The 22347-nt window shown below is 39.3% G+C and overlaps 2 protein-coding genes across 2 annotated transcripts; one reads left to right on the plus strand and one right to left on the minus strand.

Annotated features, from left to right (window-relative positions):
* Window positions 1-5199: 5199 nt before the first annotated feature.
* On the plus strand, window positions 5200-13975 carry hapstr1a (HUWE1 associated protein modifying stress responses a). Its single transcript, XM_061712641.1, has 5 exons — window positions 5200-5633; window positions 6591-6671; window positions 7009-7076; window positions 7285-7495; window positions 11545-13975. The coding sequence occupies exons 1-5, from the start codon at window positions 5438-5440 to the stop codon at window positions 11859-11861; spliced, it is 873 nt and encodes a 290-aa protein (XP_061568625.1). The 5' UTR covers window positions 5200-5437; the 3' UTR covers window positions 11862-13975.
* Window positions 13976-15426: 1451 nt separating this feature from the next.
* On the minus strand, window positions 15427-19160 carry dctn5 (dynactin 5). Its single transcript, XM_061712642.1, has 6 exons — window positions 19001-19160; window positions 18787-18855; window positions 18579-18697; window positions 18019-18130; window positions 16588-16690; window positions 15427-16494 (listed from the first exon to the last, which is right to left on the minus strand). The coding sequence occupies exons 1-6, from the start codon at window positions 19046-19048 to the stop codon at window positions 16397-16399; spliced, it is 549 nt and encodes a 182-aa protein (XP_061568626.1). The 5' UTR covers window positions 19049-19160; the 3' UTR covers window positions 15427-16396.
* Window positions 19161-22347: the final 3187 nt, after the last annotated feature.

Consider the following 22347-nt stretch of genomic DNA (forward strand, 5'->3'; position numbering starts at 1 on the left):
CTCTGAAATGTCACATCCGCATGGAGATCCAAACACGGGCCCATCCCCGGCCGGGTTTCTCAGCCTGCGATCAATCACACAAGCTCACCCGGGGCTGCTGCAACAGAAATAACGGGCCATTTGAGATGGAAGTGCAAAAAAACTAAATGTGACATAAGTACAATTGGTTGCAAGGGTTTATACATGTGCACATTTGCAGCTAACTGCTATAGTGTAGGCCCCATAACCATGGTGATTTCACTTGAATCGGGATAAACTCAAATACGGATAAGGAGCTGATTTCCACGTCCATGTTTATTTAACGCAAGATGTGTCGATCAAGTTTATACAATTTGAACACTTGTGGGGAAAAGATAGCCTACAGCAGTTTTTGTTTTTATTTGAACTGAGATATTTTTTTTTTTATAAATCCTGATGAAGAATGTATTGATAATGTTGAGTATATCATAGGACATTCACGTTTTTGTTGAAAAAACTATGTCACATCAGACATTTATATTTATATTTAATCAAAGCAGTGCATTACCGACAGCTGGCTGTGTTGGAAACCCACACCTTCAGATTCTGGGGAAATAGCACCATCTAGTGGACAAAAACTATTTAACACATTACTTCATTTCCAGTCTAGCCAATGGATAAAAAAAAAAAAAAAATAATATATATATATATATATACTTTTTTGTATGTAATTTTATTTATTTTCTTAGAGGGGGGGTCGGTGCGCGTGGCTTACATTTTTATTTTCACGAATTAACATTTCTCCGTATTTTCCTAATTAAGATTTCCAAATTATCACATTTTTATCCATTTTAACATTGTAGGTTAATACTTTGAGTAATTTGGCTACACTTTAGTAAAACATGATCTGAGCCTTCCATGTGTCCTTTGATTAAAAACTACAAACACAAAAGAATACACTTAACCAATCATATGTTGTAAAAACACTTAGTAAATCTGTACTTGACTTTGACAAAGTCAAATATAGTTTAAGGTAATATAATCTAAATGAATTTAAATGGTAACATATGCTAAAGAAATAAAATTCTTGTTGAGTTCCAAATGCAGCTGTAGCTCAGTTTTGAGTACAAGATCGACTATTTTCACAAACTTATTTTGATGGTTATTGTATTCAGCTTCGAAAACAAAATGTAACTCTGCTTCTAGGAAAGAAGAAAAAAGAGAAACACTGAAAAAATTAAAAAAGAGAATAAAATCGTGTGTAATTTTTTTAACTTGTATATTTGAATACAGACACATAAAATGTTTAAAAATATTTAAATATTCTCGTATGTTGGTGGATTTTAACTGCTGAACAGTTTAGGATCTCCTTTGTTATTGTTTTTCATGACATGATCAACTTAACTGCAGGCAGGTCAGTTGAGCATTTTGACTCTTTTACTATGATGTACTATGTTGTAATGTACGCAGAGTGTTATGAAGCAATGCCTTGCTGAAATAAGGAAGGCTTTCCTTCAGCTCTGTGGGAGCACAAGTTGCTGAGAATCTGTTTGCATCATTCACCGTTAACATTCCTTTGGTCGATCCCTTGACAGAAGTGTTCCTGATCACATATAATGATTTCCACAACAGAATGCTGTCTGTTTTTAAATCAGTACTACCGGAGGTCCCAAAGGTATTTGTTATTTAGTATTTCCTGCTGCGAAACTCAGATAAGGCTGAAGTTGTTGTCTTTGGATCTCAGCTCCTTCGAGCTAGACTGTCTAGTCATTTCATTTCTCTGGCATTTCTTTTGCATTAAGTGGGGAAACAGAATTATTTTTAATCAGAATGTGATCTTTATTTTGTAAGTAAAACAAGTGTTCAGAACAGCTTTCTTTCACCTTTTTTAGCGCTGTCAAAGCAATGCAGGGTGAAAGACAGCAGAGAACACTTTGTTCTCACACTGCGGGCTTGGGCTACTTGTGGTTCCTACAGTTTCCACAAGTAGAACGAGAAGCAGAGGCTTCAGTTATCAGCCACCTCTCATGTGGGTTCTCTCAGACCCACAACTGGTGGAGGTAGATGCCTGTTTCATTCTCTTGAAGGTTTGTTCCTGTTAACAGTGAGTTTTCGTCTCCACTGTCATTTTGTGCATATCAAGATGGGTGACTACACCAAGGCAAGGCAAATTTATTCGTATAGCACATTTAATGTACAATACAATTCAAAGGGCTTTACATAAAAAGATCTCTACAAAATTGCATTAAAAAGTGAAATAGTTTAAAAGCAGAAATGAAACACAGACAGACGGACATCAGTTATGTATAATTTAAAAAAATAGATGCAAGAAACAAAGGTTGTAGTTGTGGTAGATTACTGAAATGCAGCCGTAAATAAAAAGGTTTTCAACCTGGACTTAAAGCAACTGAGAGTTTCAGCAGCCCTGATGCATTCTGGGAGTTTGGGCCACAGGTGAGGAGCATTAACGGTGGAAAGCTGCCTCACCCTGTTTGGTTCTAACTCTGGGTACAGAAAGTATGTGTGACCCTGATGACCTGAGGGCTCTGGTTGGTTCATCATGGACCAGGAGATCGGAGATATATTTGGGTCCGAAACCATTCGGAGAGTTATAAACCAGCAGCAGGATTTTAACATATATTCTGTGACAGACAGGATGCCAGTTTAAAGATCTAAGAACTGGAGTTATATGGCCCACTGTCCTGGTTTTAGTGAGGACTTGGGCAGCAGCGTTCTGAACTGACTGCAGCTGTTTGATGGATGTTTCAGGGAAACCCGTGAGAACAGCGGCACAGTAGTCTAGTCTACTGAAGATAAAAGCATGGACATGTTTTTGTAAGGCCTGCTGAGATATCAGTCCTTTAATCCTTGCAGTGTTGTTTAGGTGATAATAGGTTGACCTCACAGGTGTCTTAATTTTGCTGTTGAAATACAGGTCTGAGACCAAAACCATTCCCAGATTTCTGGCTTGGCTTGGCTTATCAAAATGAAGACTCAGTTCAACTATCTATTGGTCTATTTAGCTGGGCTAGTGTTAAATGAATTAGCATGATATGTGTGAACCAAACCCACCGGGCAGTTGAACATTTTTTGTCCCAGGCCACCACCCTCTTAAATAAAGGCATCTCACCCCCCCCCCCCCCCCCCCCGCTTCTAAAAGACACTTAAGGAACACTTTATTTAATTTTTCATTCCTGCCATCCTGTAAATACTCCTGGTCATTGTACATATTACATACATATTATATATTTATTACTTATTTACTATTTATATTTTTCTAATTGTTATTTTATTGCTCAGTGATGCTGTTTAAACCAGGTCAAATTCCTGTGTACATTGTACATTTGGCGAAATAAAGAGATTTCTGATTCGGATTTCAGATTCTGATGCATTTGAATGATTCTAAACCATCCATAGGAGTGGGTGTGAACAGGTGTAGTTGTTTGTTTAAATGTGGCCCTGCTATAGATTGGCAATATGTCCAGTATATGTCCAGGCTCCAAAGATCCCTGTGACCCAAAACAGGAATATGTAGGTATAGCTAATAGAGGGATGAACTTTGAAGCTGGACCCAGCTGGAATGAATGGATTATAAATGCAGTACAATGAACCACACTAAATTGGAGTGAGTTTAAATGGACTGCACTATGCCTTGAGATGATGTTTATTGTTAAATTGCACTATGTAGATACATTTAATTAAAGCTAATTAATTTGAATTGAACTGTGTTTCACCCAAGCCATGTGCATATAGATACATTTATAAGGATTCTCTGTATTTTTTCTTTTTTTGTGTAAAACTGTAATATATACCACTAAAAGGTATGTTCAAATTATTGTATTGAATTAAACTTGAATTTAATTAAGTCAATTCAGCTTCATAAACTAATGTCAAATGAATAAATGGATCTCAACTTGAACTTGAACTCACCAATTCAAGTCAAATGTTTGAGTCTCTGACATCAGGTAACTGCAGATAAAGTTGCACTTTCTACCACAGACCTATAGAATAGATGTAGCGTCTTGCACCAAGGAACATGAACTTCTTTAAGTTGTTTACTCTGCTCAGTCCTGTATTTTAGACAGCCTCAGTGTTGCATCTCCAGTCTAGTCTGTTGTCCAGGTGAACGCTACCAAAGTATCTGTGGTTTTCCACCAAATTTTCTTCAGAGACAGAAATAGTTTTGGTCTTATTCCTGGTTGTCCACTCATCTCCTTTGTCCTTTTAACGTTCAATGTGAGGTGAAGGAAACCACACCATGTCACAAAGCGGTCAACCAGTTCTCCGTACTTAATGGCCTGTCCATCACTGAAACATCTCACAACTCCGGTGATTTGATGACAGATGACAAAACTCTCAGTTCCACCGGAAGTCTAAATTATACAGAGTATAATTATTTATAATAGTATATTATATAAAAAGATAAATATATTTATATATATATATATATATATATATATATATATATATATATATATATATATATATATATATATATATATATATAAATAAAATAAATATATGTGACATATTAAAAAAATATATATATGTATTTTATATCAAAATTGCACATATATGCTTTAGGTTCTTACCAGCATGGTATTAACCAATAATATGTGTGCAGACAAGGTCCTTTTTTTTTAATATTATAATTATAATTTATAATTATTATTATTTTTTATTAAAAATCAATTAACAGATTTTTAGTTTGTACATTCTGAACTACTTAAGAAGCAACCAAAAAAATAACAACAACCACAACAACAACAGCAACAACAACAACAACAACAATAATAATAATAATAATAATGCTTTTTAAAGCTGTTGCCAACACATTAACAATATAATATAATATAATATAATATAATATAATATAATATAATTTAATATAATATAATATAATATAATATAATATAATATAATTAATATAATAAAATATAATATAATATAATATAATATAATATAATATAATATAATATAATATAATATAATATAATATAATATAATATAATATAATATAATATAATATAATATAATATAATATTTGGGCTTTCATGATAAAACTAAAAACTCTCTTGGAACCTTGAGCTACATACTTTTTTTACTGAGGTCCTTTGTGTCGATGCCAGGATGGACGTGTTGGAAACCCAATCACATTCCGAGCTCCGATACAAGACCCGCCCACTAGTGTCCATCTGACCAATCAGCGTCGACATCTGGAGTAACGGGCGGGCTAAGATGCACAACAGGGTAGTTCGCCTTCTATATATGCTGACGTCGGGAACTCGGAAAAATAGTTAGCTATGCTTCCCATGTCAGATGGCAGACCGAGGTAGCGGCTCGATGTTGTAGGGCAAATATCGAGAACAACATAGCAGTATTATTACATTTCTCAACACAATTATCGGCACAGCGTCCACATATTACCATTTCAAATAGGAAAAAAAGCAAGTTCCCATCTAGTTTGCTGGTGTATTAAATGGAGGAGAAGAAGGAAGACGGAGACTCGGAGATACAAGAACACGGACCCGAGCACTGGTTCTCAAAATGGGAGCGGCAGTGCTTGGCCGAGGCGGAGCAGCGGGAGCTGAGCGAGGAGGAGGCCGACACCGACCAGGAGAAACTGTGGACTCTCTTCCAGAACTCCGCCACCGCCGTGGCTCAGTTATATAAAGGTTACCACAGGCTCACTGTTCGCTCTCCGCTTAAAGACACACGCTCTAACGCTATATTATACATTTATATTTTATATATACTGTATATATTTTATTTGTGTATATAGTCCTTAGCTCGAGCCTCGGTTGGATGCTAACTAGCTGCTAACCGGTACCGGGAACAGAACGTTTACAGGTGACTTTTTCTGAGCTATTAAATCGACGCGCGTCGCCTACGTGCGTAGGGTACGCGGCGACGCGCACCGTACCGCGCACCCTACGCACGTAGGCTCTGCGTCGGTGCGACGCGGAACCAAAAATCAGCCTTAAGTTGGACTGTGGCGGCTAACGTTAGCCGGGGCTAGTTACAAAATGGCGACGGTATCAACAATCGTAGCTACGCGACATTCTCAGCTGACAGTCCGCTGGACGCTGTCAGCCTCTCATCTGCGGTACCGGCTCCTCTCGGGGCTCTAAAAGCACCTGAAACGGTCCAAATCCACGACCCACACCTGCAGGGTGGCTGTTGAACCTTTACTGATGAGTGGGATTGTGTTTGGTCACCGTTATAATCACAAGATGGCGAGGATAATATTGCTTTGCTGTGAATTTATTGCTGTGTTTATCGTCTGCTGTGGTCTTCCCGTTATTGTTTTTTCTCTCCTTTTCTGAAGAGTTAGGCTTTGGCCATTTACTTATTTTTGTAATCTTGTGATGCTCTTGAACTTAAGTGCTGAGAGAGCAGTTAAGTTGGTGCTTTTTCCTGCTGAACAGTCTGCTGCCAAGCTGGCCATCTAGCGCTTGCTGACAGCTATTTTTATGCCAAAACCCGTCTCTGCAATTGTAGATGCGAGACAAAATGGCGTTTCAAGATGAACTTACCTTAAGACCCCCTCGCTTTCCTGTGGTCACATTTGGTCTTCAAATCACAAGCAACCTCAATGCTGTCTAATCACAAAGTATTTTCCTTTCTCGCAGATAGGGTATGCCATCAGCAGGGCCTGTCATTGTGGGTGCCATTTCAGAATGCTGCTACAGCAGTAACCAACCTGTACAAAGGTAACTGTCCACATCCTCAAACTCTGTCCTTTTGCTTTTAGTGTGTAAACAGCTACAGCTAAAACACTTTTGGTTCTGCTAAATGTAATTGTTTTCACACACAAAAAAATACACAACACACAGATCTAGTATGAGTTTGTTGTACATTGTTTGTTTTGTTTATTTTTGTGACTGGAAAAAAAGTCAGCAGTGGTGGGTTGAAAAATGGCAGGACATTATAGTTTTGTGTTTTGGAGTTGGATTTACTGATGTGTTGACTTTGTCAAATGCATCATAAATGATAGCTTGATGTGATGATCAGCAGTGTTAAGCATTTAAATATTCTTTATCATCTCAGAGAGTGTGGAGGCCCATCAGAGAAGTTTTGATCGGGGTATTCAGATTGGCCACCAACGTCGTAACAAGGTGAGTGTTTTTTGTTTCCTTTTGTGTGGTAACTCTTTTCACTCGTATCTGGACACATCTCCCTGTTATATGTTTTGCCAGAAAGGAAACAGGTGTTTGGCGAGTAGATGATGCTTGACAAACAGGGTTAAAGAAATAATTCATCATTGTATATTAAAGTGGTTCATTTTTCAGCTTAATGATGGATTGTCCTTGTCAATTGCTGTAGGATATGTTGGCCTGGGTAAAAAAGCGTCGAAGAACCATCCGGAGGGAGGACCTTATCAGCTTTCTGTGTGGGAAAGCACCACCACATAGAAGTAGCAGAACCAACTCTAGGCTGGCCATGGTGGCCCCCAGCCGGGCTAATTCACCAGCTGAGACTGGCTCATCTGTGGAAGCAGACCTGCAGCCCTTCAGGGAGGCCATAGCACTGCATGGTAAGGAAGTTTAAGCTCTAGCCTGACCCAGAGCTGAGACACCACCCATTTATCCAGCATAGATGTTTCAAATCATGGTGGCGTGTGAGATCTTAGACCAAAGCTATGATGGCTTTATACTCAAGTAATCAACATGATGTGGGATGAAATGGTTCATAGGTTTTGGTTTCTCTGCTACCACATAGGTTATCAGGTAAATTGTTGTTTAAGTCTGTAGTTTATTAGTTTGTGATTAGCTGGCTCTTTGCTTTTGGGTGTGATGGCATGTGTTTTCTTCAGCCATCCTGCTCTGCCACATGTCGTACAAAGATAAGTGTATGTTTTGGTCGGGTGTGTAAATATTGGCAAAGTGACAAGAGGCCTCATGTTGATCCACTCTTCGTGATATGAGAGCAGATTTGACTAAATCATAAGTCAGGTTTTCAAGCAGGTTCATTTTTTTTTTTTTTTTTTTTAAGTGTGTGTGAATATGTATGTGTGTGTGTGTGTGTGTATATATGTGTATATATATATATATATATATATATATACACACACACACACACACACACACACACAATATTTTTATTTCACTTTCAGTTCTTAGTTCACACTTTAAAGGGGGCAAGTTGGAGTCTGAGTGCATACGAGGTTAGGCTGGATCATGTTGGGCATGTCATGGGTTAGGTTACAGAAGTTCAACTTAAGTCTCTGTCTAGAAGTTTCACTATGTCCCTGTCATCTGATATTTTGCAAGTGATTTTGCGTGTCAGAGCTGTTGAAATCATTTTATTTATATGCATATATAAAAGTCTGGATATTTGATATTGAACTGGTGCTCATCATGAAAATATTGTGTCTGACGTGTTGGTGAGAAGGCTTCATAAGGGATTAATTTGATTCCATGTAGCTTAAAAAAAAAAAGATTGGTGTTATTTATTTACCACAGTGTTTGTTTTCATTCTAAATTTCAGTTGTCTCGTGTACTATTACCAATAGAAATCTTACAAAAATGTTCATGCTGTTGTTGAAAAAGGTATATTTTATTTGGGGAAAGTTCTCTGAGTAGCTGATTACCTGTGAGATTTTTGAGGATGAACTAAGTGGTTGGGGACCTTTTTTACTTTTTCCCCACTTTCCAGCTAAACCAAAGTTTGTTTTTTTTTGTTTTTTTTTTTTTAATGACTAGGTCTATATCTCTCAAATCAGTTTTATTTTGTCTGAACTTTTCATTTTTCTCTATTCAAGTGAACAAAGCATATGCATGGTGTAGTCATATTTATAGTTTTTAAAATTTGGTAGTATTTTTGATGGTGAAACTGGTCATGTTGTGACACAAACAGCTTCCCTCTGAACTTATTTCCTATTTGCACTGGACTACTAGTACCGTGTAATGAAATTACACCATGGTTCATTCACAAGTGTTAAGCAAAGACTGATTTACTAGAACTTATTGAAATCATTCTCCAGATATGCCATAATATTGATCACACATTTGAGTTTGAGTTCAGAGACATTGGGCCAATTTAATTTTATTTATATAGCATGTATTAAAATATTTTTTTTCTAGGCGCTTTCCAGAGATCCATAACATGACCCCAGAGTAATTATTACATAAACAATGACAGGTAAAAACTCCCTTAGTTGGAGAAAAACCTTAAGCCAAACTGTGGCAAGAAAAACCTCAGGAAGGAAGGAACCCTGAACTGGACTGGGTTTATAAGGGGAGGGAAGCTCCTGCCGAAGGCCAGCTCGGTAGAGGAGGAAGAGAGGAGATAGGAAAGGGAGGATGAAGAAAAAAGAGAAGAGAGGCACAGATATATTGTCAAAGGTACAAAACACAAGATCATTAGTATTAATTATCCATTAGCGGAAGAACCAAGAGTTCTATGTAGATATGACACAATACACTGCTAGCTGGTGTACTACGTACAGAACTAGATAAACAGGTAGCAGATGCTGAGATGGTCAGAGGGGGGGACTGCAGCTCTGGAAGCTCAGGCCTGCTAACATGCACAGAAGAGAAAAGAAGGGGGCAGACTAACACAACAAACTACAAGAACAATGGAGGACAATTGTGGTTATGAGATACTTCTAATTAATAACTGGACTGAGGTTAAGAAAGGGAAGGGGAGAGGAGGAGGGGTAATGGGCACTGCCCCTGCAGCGTAGGTCTATAGCAACATATCTACAACGAAGCTATGTTTAGGATGAGCTGCTCTAGTCTTGTCCTGCAGCTGCAGCTATGACTACTGGCCCTATCACACTAGAGTTTACACTAACTATAGTTTTACTAAACAGGAACATTTTAAGTTTGGTTTTAAAGGTGGAGGTGGTGTCAGCTTCCTTAACCCAGATTGGAAGTTGGTTCCATAGTAATGGTGTCTGATAGCAGAAGGCCCGTCCTCCAGATCTACATTTAGATACTCTAGGAACTACGAGTAAACCTGCACTCCAAGAACAGAGAGCTCTGTTAGGAACATAAGGTGCTATTAGGTCTTCCAAATATCGCGGAGCTAAGCCGTTTAGGACTTTATACGCAAGTAATACAATTTTTGTATTGGACTCTTGAGTTTTACGGGGAACCAATAGAGGGAGACTAACACTGGACAAACGTGGTCTCTCCTGCTGATTCCTGTCAGCACTCGCGCTGCTGCATTTTTGGATCAGCTGGAGGACATTCAGAGAATTACTTGGACATCCTGCTAATAACACATTACAGTAATCTAGTCTAGAAGATACAAACCTGTGAATTTAGTTTTTCAGCATCACTCTGGGAGAGGATGTTCCTGATCTTTGCGATATTACAGGGATGGAAAACCGCTGTCGTACAAACCTGATTTAATATGCTGTTTAAACGACAAATTCTGATCGAATAGAACTCCAAGGTTTCGCACTGGAGGCCACCGCAACGCCATCTATTCCCTTCCTAAACTGCTTTGGACCAAAAATAATAACCTCTGTTTTATCAACATTTTGAAGTAAAATGTTGGTGGAAATCAACCTTAATGTCCTTCATTACATGCCTGAAGTTTGGCTAATGGTTCTGTTTCACATTTTGATGGGTAAAACCTGATAAAATAAAAATATGGTGTGTGCTTCAGTTGCCATGGTACCTGTAATTGTAAACAGAACAGTCAAATTGTAGTTGGAGCATTCTCTTAAAGTAATGTTTGGGCTGTCAAGCTAGTATTTTTTTATTTTATTTTTTTCCTCTGTAGTATTTGTATAGTCAGAAGAAATATTTTCTCTCAAGACATCATCATTTATTATATCCCACAGGGAAAGATGCTGCAAAAAGCGACTAAATGAAACACTGGCCATGAAACAAAATCACAAAATTTATTCAGATTATCCCATGACGCTTGTGTTAGCTGAAATATAGTAGTGTTAGTAGTAGTGGATTTTTTTTTTTTTTTTTTTTTTTACTGTAAAGCGTACAGACATGGCACCGTCTCACGGGATTAACATAGACATCATCCATGATTATCAGCCATGGCCCCCCATTAGATGGGCCCTTCAGTAATACTAGTCCCATATTAAAAGGGCATTATTTTGGAAAGTAAAAAAATAAATAAAAATGTAGGCAATATGCAAATGAGCAGTGATCTGAACATATCTCCATTGTCGGCCTGTTTGTACCACGTTTCCTCCTGTTTAAAAAAAAAAAAAAACTTTTTGTATCTTGTAAGATACACGAAGTCAGTTTCATTTTAGACTACTTGTCTCTTCAACAACTGCATATGGCAGTGTGTCACACATAAAGAAACTAGTTCATTGACCTACAGTGGACATCATGGCAGAGGCACTTGAGAGACTCAAAGTAATGAAGAGAAGAGAAGAGAGAACCAGAGGGTGACCTTGCAGGAGACCCAATAAGTAAATCTATGACTGTCATAAAAGCCGCTCGACTTGCCAGAGGGATCATCTGGGCTTAAAGTTACAAAAAGATAATTTGTGCCATTGCAATCACAAAAAAATGTAAATGCAAGCTTTTAGTGAATTATCTTGGTTATTTTTTCTGTTTGTGATGCACCTTTCTCACCTCGTCTCCATCTTGTCTTCTGCAGGCTTGAGTGGCGCCATGGCAAGTATCAGTGTGCGTTCTGGTGCTCCAGGTTCTCCTACGCATGTGAGTGGGAGCAGCAGCAATGCAGGTGGTGCAAGTGGAGGTGGTTCCTCTGGCTCTGGGCCAGTGTGCCGCAGCAGGCGTAATGGGCTCCAAGATGTTGATCTGAACACTTTCATCGCTGAGGAGATGGCTTTGCATCTGGACTCTACAGGCTCAGCCTCTGCTGGAGGGGGAGGGACCAGGAAACGAAACTCCACCCAGTGTAGTGATGTCATTACAGACTCCCCTACGCACAAACGTAACAGGATGATCTGATCTGATACCTGCTTATGTGTAAGGGGTGGGGTGGGTAGTCTTCAAAGGCAAGGCCAGGCAAGGGTGATGGATGGGCTTATGTGGTACAGATGTGTGGGTTAAAAATGAAAACGGGGCCTTGATGCTTCTCAGTTGGGGTTGTTCAATTGAATGAATTGTCTCCTTTCCCAACACTAAGTGCAAATCACTGATCCACAATCAGAGCAATGAGTGTTTGTGTTTGTGTGAGTGGGTGGCTAGAAAGTCCGGACAACATCACACATTCCTCAGACCTCGCTATACCCCGGAAAGGAGACGATAAAGAAGGTCACTAACTAAATCTTGGATGCAGACAGTTCTCAAGGAGTGAAAACGGAACGTGCTGCTCAACAAGAGAAAGCCACTTAATCTTTGACACATTTGTCCCCTCCCTTTACGTCACTCATTCTCACCCACCACCTTAATAAGGAAGTGAGGGCCATGATCAAATATTTCACTCAGTGGAGTTGCTCGCCAAATGTTGAACCTAACTTTGTCAGAGACTCGCACTTCGTTGTCTGTGACTTCTCTAAAAAGATGTTGCCTATCCGTGGTAGAGCTAATTCACCTAGTGGCACATGTAAGGCGTGACCCAGTATCATCTGACACCTGTAACCAGTTACGTACCTCTGGCTACTAGGTTAATGTCATTTAACTACCAATAGCAAGCTGTTAATGTTTGAATATTCAGAACATGTTCTCTGCTTTACTACTCTGCTTCATTCGCTGCTTGACCTACTGTTGTCACTTTTTTTTTCTTTTTTTTCTTTTTTTCCTTTCTTTTTCTTTTCCTTACTTCTGCAATCACCAGTGTTACATTTGTAGGTTTGTTGCAACTGTTGACTGCAACAATAGCCAAGTTAATTTTACTTAATTTTCTCACTTAGCTCTTTTGTTGTTCAGGATAACAATGAGGAAATCTTGTTCGTATACAGCTTCTCAGATGGCCCACTTGCTGACTGTGATGCCCTCTGCCCCTTCCCCCTCGTGAAAGCAGCTGCTGTTTTATGTGGTCGTGTGATGATTCTGATGAGTTGCAATAAGTATTTTTGCACTTAGCTTTCACCTCTAACTCATGCAAACAAATCGGCTCTTCCATTGTATAACACTTGTAGCCTTTCCAGCCCTGATCAGGCCCACTTGTTTAAGTGCTTAGAAAAAGTAAAATACTTGATTCCATTAATTGTTCAAAAGTATTTGACCTTTTCTTTTTTTTGAGCATTTATGGGTGTCCAGTTAACAAATATTTGGACACTTAGTCCTTCCTTGTTTGACAAATTATTTAACTTATTGGAAAATAAATAATGCCACAAAAAAATAGAGTTCTGAAATCCCACAAATGTTTTTACAACATTGGCCAGCTACCCAGCGTACAAAACACTCTATCAACCCAAGAGTTTCAGATTTGGTCCACTATCTGCTTCATGTGACTGGGGTGTATGCATTAATAAAATACGAATGGGTATAATTATATTCCTGGTACATGATGTTTCACTCATACAATGGCTGTAGCCTTCCATCCTAAAGTGAGGGATCACAGTAAGGGACTGATCCAAAAAAATAAATAATATAATTTGGGTATATTTGGCAATCATAAACATGGACTGGTTTTGTACAGATTTTCTTTAGGCATGTTTTTAGGTTATCAACAAAAGATTATTGGAGCTAAACCTGAACTTGTGGGTGTAGTAGTTACAATATCTAATACAGTCAGTGTTGTTTTAAATGAAATTTTGAGCTGTCGAGATAATAAACCAGCCAGAAATATGTCCACTAACGGCTGCAGTATTGAGCTGTCGTCGATCATTCTGCAGTGGAAGAGTCATGTCTGTAATACCCAGAGAAACTGACCTCTGAGGAAATAATGTTTTCTTATTTCCCCAACACGATGGTTTGTTCATTCTATTTTGTCTTTTATGTCCTGGAAAGTGAGCTTTCTTTATTAGTTCAAAACTTGACAGTTTCTGTTACACTTTTGTCACTGATTTCAGTTTTCTTTTTTTTTTTTCTAAACTATAAGTTGCCATTTATATTCAAACGTGATTGTGGGCTTGTTATTGAAACATTTCTGTCAAAATAAAAGTTCTGCATCTGGAGCCATGGTTATTAATAGGAACCACCGCTAGAGGTGGATTAAAAAATGCAAGCTTAACCTTAGAAAAGTGTTAATTTGCCTGTAGTGAGTTTCTTGTAATTATGAAGGGAGGTTGATAAGTGATGTGTTGAGTGCAAAATGAAAAGTGATGTCCTGCAAGCTGCTGTTAGCTTTAGCTGTTACGGGTTGAGAGAATAATCTTTTAACACGATGCTTCCATGTGCCTGAAACCAGAACTATACAAAAGTCACATTTCAAGTTAGATGCAGTTCATTGTCCGAGTCTCGACTTTGCAGAGCGTCTCTGGCAGAAGACCATGATGGGAACTAGAAGAGGTTTGCAGATAAGTGAATCCTGAACATTGACCTGTCCACACGCTCTTCATTAAATCAGAGGATTGGATTTCAAATAAGTGTTTCCTTTCCACGCTTTGCTCTTGGTTTTATTTTACACATTTCAGCAACTGAGCTTAAGTTTACAAGAAGTGATGACTGTTATGGCAGGATGGAAATCTTGCTCTAGCCAAAAGAAAATATATATATATATACTTTTTTTTTTTCAATCCAGCCAATCAGAGGATGGATTATCTTTTCACCTGCGGGTGAATGAGTTTATGATGGTGGGATTTCCCAGAACTAGTCGGTCTTCACCAGTATTGTTCCCAACAGCTGACATTGCCACATCTCTGGAGCCAACTTTATTATCAGATGTTTCTTCATACTTATTTGTTGCAAAGATAAATGGCTAATCTATATACTTAACATTTAATTGTTGGAATGATATATGTGGTTCACATTGTAAAAGAAATAAAACTGTTGAGTTGGAAGTGGATGGGCTTTGTTCCATTAAAAACAATGAAAATGGTTTTGTTTTTATTGCTTTTAAAATGGGATTTAAGCTTATGCAAACTTCAGTTATAGACTTGTGTCCCATAGTCCTTCAAAGATGAAATAAAAAAAAAAACTAGCATGTGGAAGATTTACTTTTCTTTCCTTTTTAAAATGACAATTTTACTACAAAAATGCATATTTGAGGTCTAAAAATTGAAGATTGCCCTTCCCCAATTAACTAAAGCGAAATATCTGAATTTTCCAAGTCTTGCGTCTTCCTCCTACCTAGTTGGAAGACGAGTATCCTCTGAGTAAAGAAAAGCGTCCTGAACACAATGACTAATAGTAAAAATAAGTGGTTCCAAAGCCAAACTATTTGGAGAACCTAAGCTTTTGGGACAAAATAGCAGTTTAGTGTGGCTCATGACTCCACGCTGCAAGCCTGTGGTGGCAGTACAGTATTACCATCTGTGGTCACTTTAGTTGGTCAGGTCTACATTGTGTGCTTAATTACTAGTTTTTTTTTTGTTTTTTTTATATCCCCTAATGGGATTTTGTAACACAATACCTGGATCCATCAGGCTGAAAATGTAAAAGGATAGTTCAGGGGGAATGAGACATTTTCACACAAATACCTCCAGAAGAAACATCAGACCTCAACCCTCTTGATGAACGTTAGGTTGAGCTGCAGAAGAGTTTTACACAGCAGACCGACTGTAGTCCATAATACAGAGACTCGGGCAAAGACAGACGCGACGAATAAGTCGTAGCTAAAGGTGGTACAACAAAGTATCAGTCTTTTTTTTTTTACATCTTTTTTATCCAGGGAGTGGATCATCACGTGTAAAAAGCTCTCTCACTTTTGAGTCATGTTTTCAAACATGTACGTTTATTTGTATGCTTAAATATTTTAGTAGTGGCTGCAGTTATTATACACTCATAGAAAATAAATGCAAAGAGCAGAAGGGTGAAATAAAAATGCACAAAAAAAAAGAAAATCAAAGAAAAGAAAAAACAAGCAAGTACAAGGTCTAAGTTTAAAAATCACCACTACAGGACATTTTTCTTCATTAAGTGTAAAACATGTACAGCCAACATGGTTTAAAGAACTGTTGCTACCACTTTGGTCCATTGGTGTTTAACATCGAGCTGTGTAATTGTTGGAAATTCTTCATTGCTCTTCCACCTCTTCATCGTCACCTGTGACTGCAGTTAGAGAGCCACAGAGCAAAGATGGACATTGAGTTTGACCACAACACACTGAAAAGGAAAATCATAGATCTGCGGTGTTGAAATCTGTGTCTGAGGCATCACAGACTTGCCAGGATGACAAATGTTTTTTTTGTACACTTAGATATGTTAATGGTTTTCTGGTTTAAAAAGACAAGCTGCTGTGTGTGTTTTAGACTTGTGCAGCTGTATCGGACTTTATTTTGTATGTGTAGTTTCTTAGGCGTATTAGGTTGAAAGTTATAGGGCTCAAATCAGATGTTTCTCCTCAGGGCTGAAGGATAGAGTCTGAACTGGTCTGATGCAAAACCACAATATCTGGCTGATCTGAGGGGGCCAGGTTGAGAGGGCGGGTGTGGGATTCAGATCTGGCTGAGGGGCAGGAACTTCTGGTAGTAGCTCTTGGTTACATCTATCATCAGGTCCTGTGTGCACTCTGGAAGTTCTCCTGAAAATAAACCTGTAGGGGGGGGACGAAACAAACACAGGTAAAGGCAGGGCAGGAAGGGACAGTTGACACATTTACTGATGGTCCGGTGAGAGACCTGCAGACCTGGACATCCAGAGAAGACCGTGAAAGGTGGCACCACCGTCTCAGGAGGAAGCACTGTGTTGTCTAAGATCTTGCAGCAGTCTTTCAGCACACACCGGCGACCCTGAATGGGATGCACAAGTCAAAGCAAAACAACGTTAACATCTGGCAAAGGGGAAAATTTCACCAACTCCAGAGAGTTTTCTTAAATCAGTCAACTACAGAATTATGCTTAGCGTTCTGGAAAGGTTGGACTGAATGAAAGTATTGCACTTACCGAAAATATGGTTGTTGTTTGAAAAGGATCAAACATTTTGGTGGTAGTGATCATTCATTTACAAAGTGTGATCAATCACTCAAACTCAACCGAAGAAAACAGCAAACATCCTCCCTCTATTTTCCTTTTTTAACATGTACATCCAGTTTCTCAAGGTCTGATGTTTTCATAAATCCACTGCTTGTCTTTTAGACACCAAAAATCAAATACGGAGGGTGATAGAGCCCAAGGACCTGGTCAAACCCCAGCGGGCCAATTGAGATGAGGTCAGATTTAACAACGTCAGTTCACATCTGACACCACAAGGTGTCTCCATGCATCTCCAGTGAGCAGACCTAGGATACATCACATGCACCTTGCTGTGGTTAACAAATAGGACATCATTGTGTCTAACAATGTCTCAGCAAAAATCCTTATTTTCATTCACTTGCCCTGAGTGTTATCATCGTAGAATCACATAGTTGTCAAATTTGGAGTTGTACTTTGGCATGCATTTCAATTTGCAATGGATGCAATATGAAGAAAAGGCAAAAAAATTAAGTAAATACCTTACATCACTTGAGAGAATTGTGATGTTAGGGACTCTACTTTATTTTTTCAACTTTGAAAATAAGTGCACAAATGTGTAAAAAGAAAGAATTGTTCTCTGCCCCAGTCTTGTTCCTTTACAATAATGCTAGTTTAGAGAGCCAGAGGCTCAAGGCTCTACTTTAAACATTCATACAAGTTCTCTAAATGACCCCACCAATGCGCCTGGAATGAGTTTTATCTGAACAGCTTGACAAAAATCCTGCCAGATAGAAACCTGGATGTCTACGAAGAAAACGCTGGTTGCGTAGGCACTTCCAACCGCAGTTAGAAATGCATAGAAGCATGTTAATGCCACACGCCATAAACAGTGCCACCCTACCCCCACTTTTCCAGACTAAATCTACACAATGACAGTGAAGCCTTTAAATTCCAGCTGTGTGTCCCAGCCCAAAGCTGCGCCCCAGTAGCTTGTTCACTTCACTTCAACATGACTCCCATGTGACTATTCCACCTCGGGACAGAGGAGACAATATCCGACAATGTCCCGTCTCTCTGGGAAAAAGTTTCACCAGTTTTAAGAAGTGCTGCCTTTAACTTTAACTGTGGCTTGTTTGTGTGCAAGTGGGTGTGTTCATCTCACTCACAATTACACAGTTCTTGCCAATGTGGACGTAAGAACCGATCTGTGCTGCGTTGACCACGCAATCCTCCTCAATAAAGACATGGTCTCCGATGTGCAGCGGGAAAAATGCCACTCTGGAGGGAAACAAGGAGAATAAAAAGATGATCTCTGAGGAACAGCAAACAGAAAATTATGAGTAGAATTACAAAAAAAGTCAACAGGATTCACTTTTTAAGCTGTCGCATTTTACCCACTGTGGTGATTTGCTGCCTCACTTTGTTTTTTGTTTGTTTGCTAGTTGAATTTTTCAGGTTTTTAGTCTTTTGAGTTGACAAACTATTCCCCCTGAATTCATAACAAACACATCGAACATTTGGCACTACTTATTGGTTTTAATCACTAAATTGCATTGAAATAAAATGCTTTACACTCATGCTCAATGCAATGGTATGCATTTCCATATTTATTCTCAGGTTGTTTATCATATGGCAGTAAAAGAACATGAGATAAAACCAGCTGTGAAAGTGTAACCAGGGCTGATAGATGTTTCATCATCTGTACAGGAAGACAAGTTTACTTTACCCTTTGCTGAACTTCTTGAAAGGGGGTCTTATTACACTCCGGCTTTTTACAACACAGTGTCTTCCCACTCTGACATTAGCCAGGTCTCCCCTGATAATGCAGTCATTCATGACAATAGTCTGAAACAGAAAACACACGTAAACAAACCAAACTGTCACATGACAGTAGTCCACATTGAAAACACCGTTTCAGTGATTTATTTTCTTACTTTGCCATTGAGAACAATGTTTTGACTTCCACACAACACGGATTGCCTGCTTACTTTGTTGCCAGACGCCTGCAGTAAAAAGACATCGCTGATTATTCTTTCTACAAGACTGTTTAGCTGTTTTATTGCTCATCTAAAATGACAACACTCAATAATACAACGCCCTTTTAAACCTACCAGTTAGCAAACTACGAGTAAAAAGTCAAAGCATTACCGTCTCGATGTACTCCGCTTTATTGTACAATAGTTCAGACAATTCCATGGTTATTTGAGAATTAAAAAACAGGGTAAATATGATTTAATAACAATATTCGATGCATCTATCGTGCTCAGCTGCTAGCTTTGCGGCTACGCAGGCGGCCGGTCTGCTTCCGCTCATCTGCGCATGCCCGGACGTGACGTCAGGATCTTCTGACGTGGTGCTTTGTGGGCGTGGCTTAACCACTGGTCACCATGGCGACCATCCTGGAACGTCGAAGAGTATGACGTCATTTCGGACGGACGTCATATATGATATCGCATACCAGGATATCCTCATTTTGCATTTGTACGTTCGAGGAGCAACTTGTCACGAACTTGTCTCTGGTGGACACGACAATCTACAACTTAGAGAAAACTTTTAAAGATTAGATTGCACTAACTAATATACAATGCTCGCCGTAGCTGCTGAAGTCACGGTCAGGTTGCTGAGAGAAGGGATTAGTAGCATTTGGAGGGGGTACGAACCTAAGGATCGTCCGCCCGCGTCTATTGACAAATTTACCGGATCTCCAATAGAGAATGAAGGGTGCAATGCACAAAATGAGAAAGATAAAACAGCTTTGCAGAAGAAGAGACTTAAAGAGCTGTGGAAAAACTTTGAAATGGAGAAAATGGAAAAAAAGATTAAAATGGATAAACAACTGCAGACAGAGAATAAAAATATACTGCCGCAGATCTTAAGATCTAAGATCCTGGAAGAGACAATAAGAGATATGGAGGCATGGGCAACTAATGTAAAGATTAAAATGGATAAAGAATGCCAAGAACCCCAGACGGAGAAGGAAAATATGCTGGAGCAGATATTAAACTTAGAGGATGAAAATAATAAAAGATATATGGAGGCATGGGCAACTAATGTAAAGATTAAGGAGCAGATATTAAACTTAAAGGATGAAATTAATAACATAAAAGAAACATTAAAAAGAGATATGGAGGCATGGGCAACTAATGTAAAGATTAAGGAGCAGATATTAAACTTAGAAGACCATGAAAAACTAGAAGAGGAAAAGAAACAATTTGAAATTGCGAAAACTCTGATGCAGCAATCAAAACTCAAAGCTCAAATTATGAAGGAACTAATAGCAGAAAACAAGAGTTTGCAGCAACAGGTGGAAAATATGGAGAACGACAAGAAACAGCTGGAAGAGCAAAAGGAAAAGCAAATGAATGAAACAAAGATTAAAATGGATAAAGGTTTCCAAGAACTCCTGATGGACGAGGAAACGCTGATGCAAAGACAAAATGAGGAAATGAAACAGTGGGTGGAAAAAGTAGACATTTATTTTATGGAGCAGAGGAGAAAATTGAACCTTGAGAAAGATGAACTTGCCATATCCAAGAGACATCAGAGAGAACACAGTCTCACTACGAAGGCATCGAAAACTGACACTACTGGCGCAAAATGTTCCCTTCTGCGTCTCTTTTCAGACGCAATAGGCTGGGTTATGTGAGCCGGGTTATCTGCTCTTTTCATGTGGTCACAAACAAACTAAAGTGCTGATACGGCGCCTGGGGGCAAACATGTTCATGTTAGTGTTTAGATTTACGCTGCGTCCCAATACTCCCCCTCGCCCTCCTTTTCTTCACTAACCCTAACTTTTGCGCGTTCCCGTGAAGGTAGTGGTGTCCCAATTCCTCTTTTCACCAAGGGGGAGGGGGCATAACGAGGGCTAGGGGCTGAAAATAACCCCTTCAAATCGAGGGATTTCAGATGCTCACTTGGCGAGCGAGGGGGTATGAAAATTTCCCAGAATGCTTTTCGTCGGCTCTGCGTCGATTTGACTCGCCGACCGAAGGCAAACAGGCAGACTCGTCTCAGAGAAATAGAGAGAAATAATCCTGTGACTCGTCAGATATGTTTTGGATGTTTCTGATATAATAGTCTTCAGAAACCACAAAGTAATCCAGCTGTTATCTGGGTAATTTACACACTTTCAGATAAAGTTGCCGATCATCACGGCAGAATAAAGGGATTTATGGTTCCGCGTTACACCAACGCAGAGCCTTCGGCGGAGGTTACGCAACCTACCCCGTAAGGTCTGCGTCGATGTACGCGGCGACTCGCGCCATACGCCGTACCCTACGCCGTAGGCTCTGCGTCTATTTAACGCGGACCCAAACTCCGGAGCCGGCAGACAGAAATCTCAAAATTTCGGAGCAAATTTCTTAACAGGCGTAGCTACAACTGTTAGATTTCATCTATTAAACCAACATCTTCCTAAATGATTTATTTCAGCCGGCGTAATTGTCAACAGAGCTGCGTCCCAGAGAGAGTTTCTCTCCCGGGGCTGACGCAGCAGCTTGACCCGGCGGACACGTCTGATCTCGGGCTGTGAACTGAGGCTGCTCCCCGGGGGCGGTGGCTCTTCTCATCTCCGAAAACATCGGGTCAAATTTCTTAACAAGCGTTATTTGGATAAACTGAGCCCAGGTTGCGGATCTTAAGGTTACCTTTATGCCTGAAAAAATATTAAAACTTAATAAAGTGCCATATTAACAGAGCTACAGCTGAAATTAAAACAGCTTTTGGCTCTCTGCTTCCTGATCAGGCTAGGGATGAAAACGAGGGGGAGTAGGAGAAATGGGACAGGCACCTGGGCCAAGTGCCCTAGATCTCAAGTGCCCTAAAATCTCCCCCTTCTTTTTTAGGGGTTAGGGAAGAAAAGAAGTGCGAGTGGAGAAAAGAAGGGCGAGTGAAGGAGAATTGGGATTGGCCCTTACTCTATTACATGTTAAAACTTACATCACATACAAAAATGATTTATATGATATAATGAAACGTGTTTTAGTCCTAGAAGCTTGGCGTATTCGGCACACAGTGGAATTCAATTCTGAGTAAACGTGTGAAAGGTGTAGAAGGGTGGAAACACCCCAGAACACACCACATGGTGTGTGAGCTTTAAGGCCTGAAGCCACACCCGTGGCAACTAAAGACCTCTGACATCAGGAGCCCAGGTTATGCCCATCATATAATGTTTCCTAGGAGACAGCCAACAAAGTCATGACAAATGGCATATGATTGATATCTGATTTACTTATTTATTAATAGACTCTTGTCAACATAACAACAAATTGGTTCACCAACCAAATATTTAATGAGTTGTGGATGTTGACCTGTAGTAGGCAATTTAACATAATAGCTGTTTATTGAGCTTAAGCTAAAAGTGTATATGTCTTTACTAGAGCAGTATATATGTGTATAGATCAATAAAAAAGCATCTGATCTAGTGGATCTTAGGCAAATATAGATGAACAACAGCATGTAGCATTTTCGCTGAGCCACAAAAATGTAACCCAAAA

This window comes from Cololabis saira, chromosome 21 (assembly GCF_033807715.1).
Source record: "Cololabis saira isolate AMF1-May2022 chromosome 21, fColSai1.1, whole genome shotgun sequence".
In the NCBI taxonomy this organism is placed as follows: Eukaryota; Metazoa; Chordata; class Actinopteri; order Beloniformes; family Belonidae; genus Cololabis; species Cololabis saira.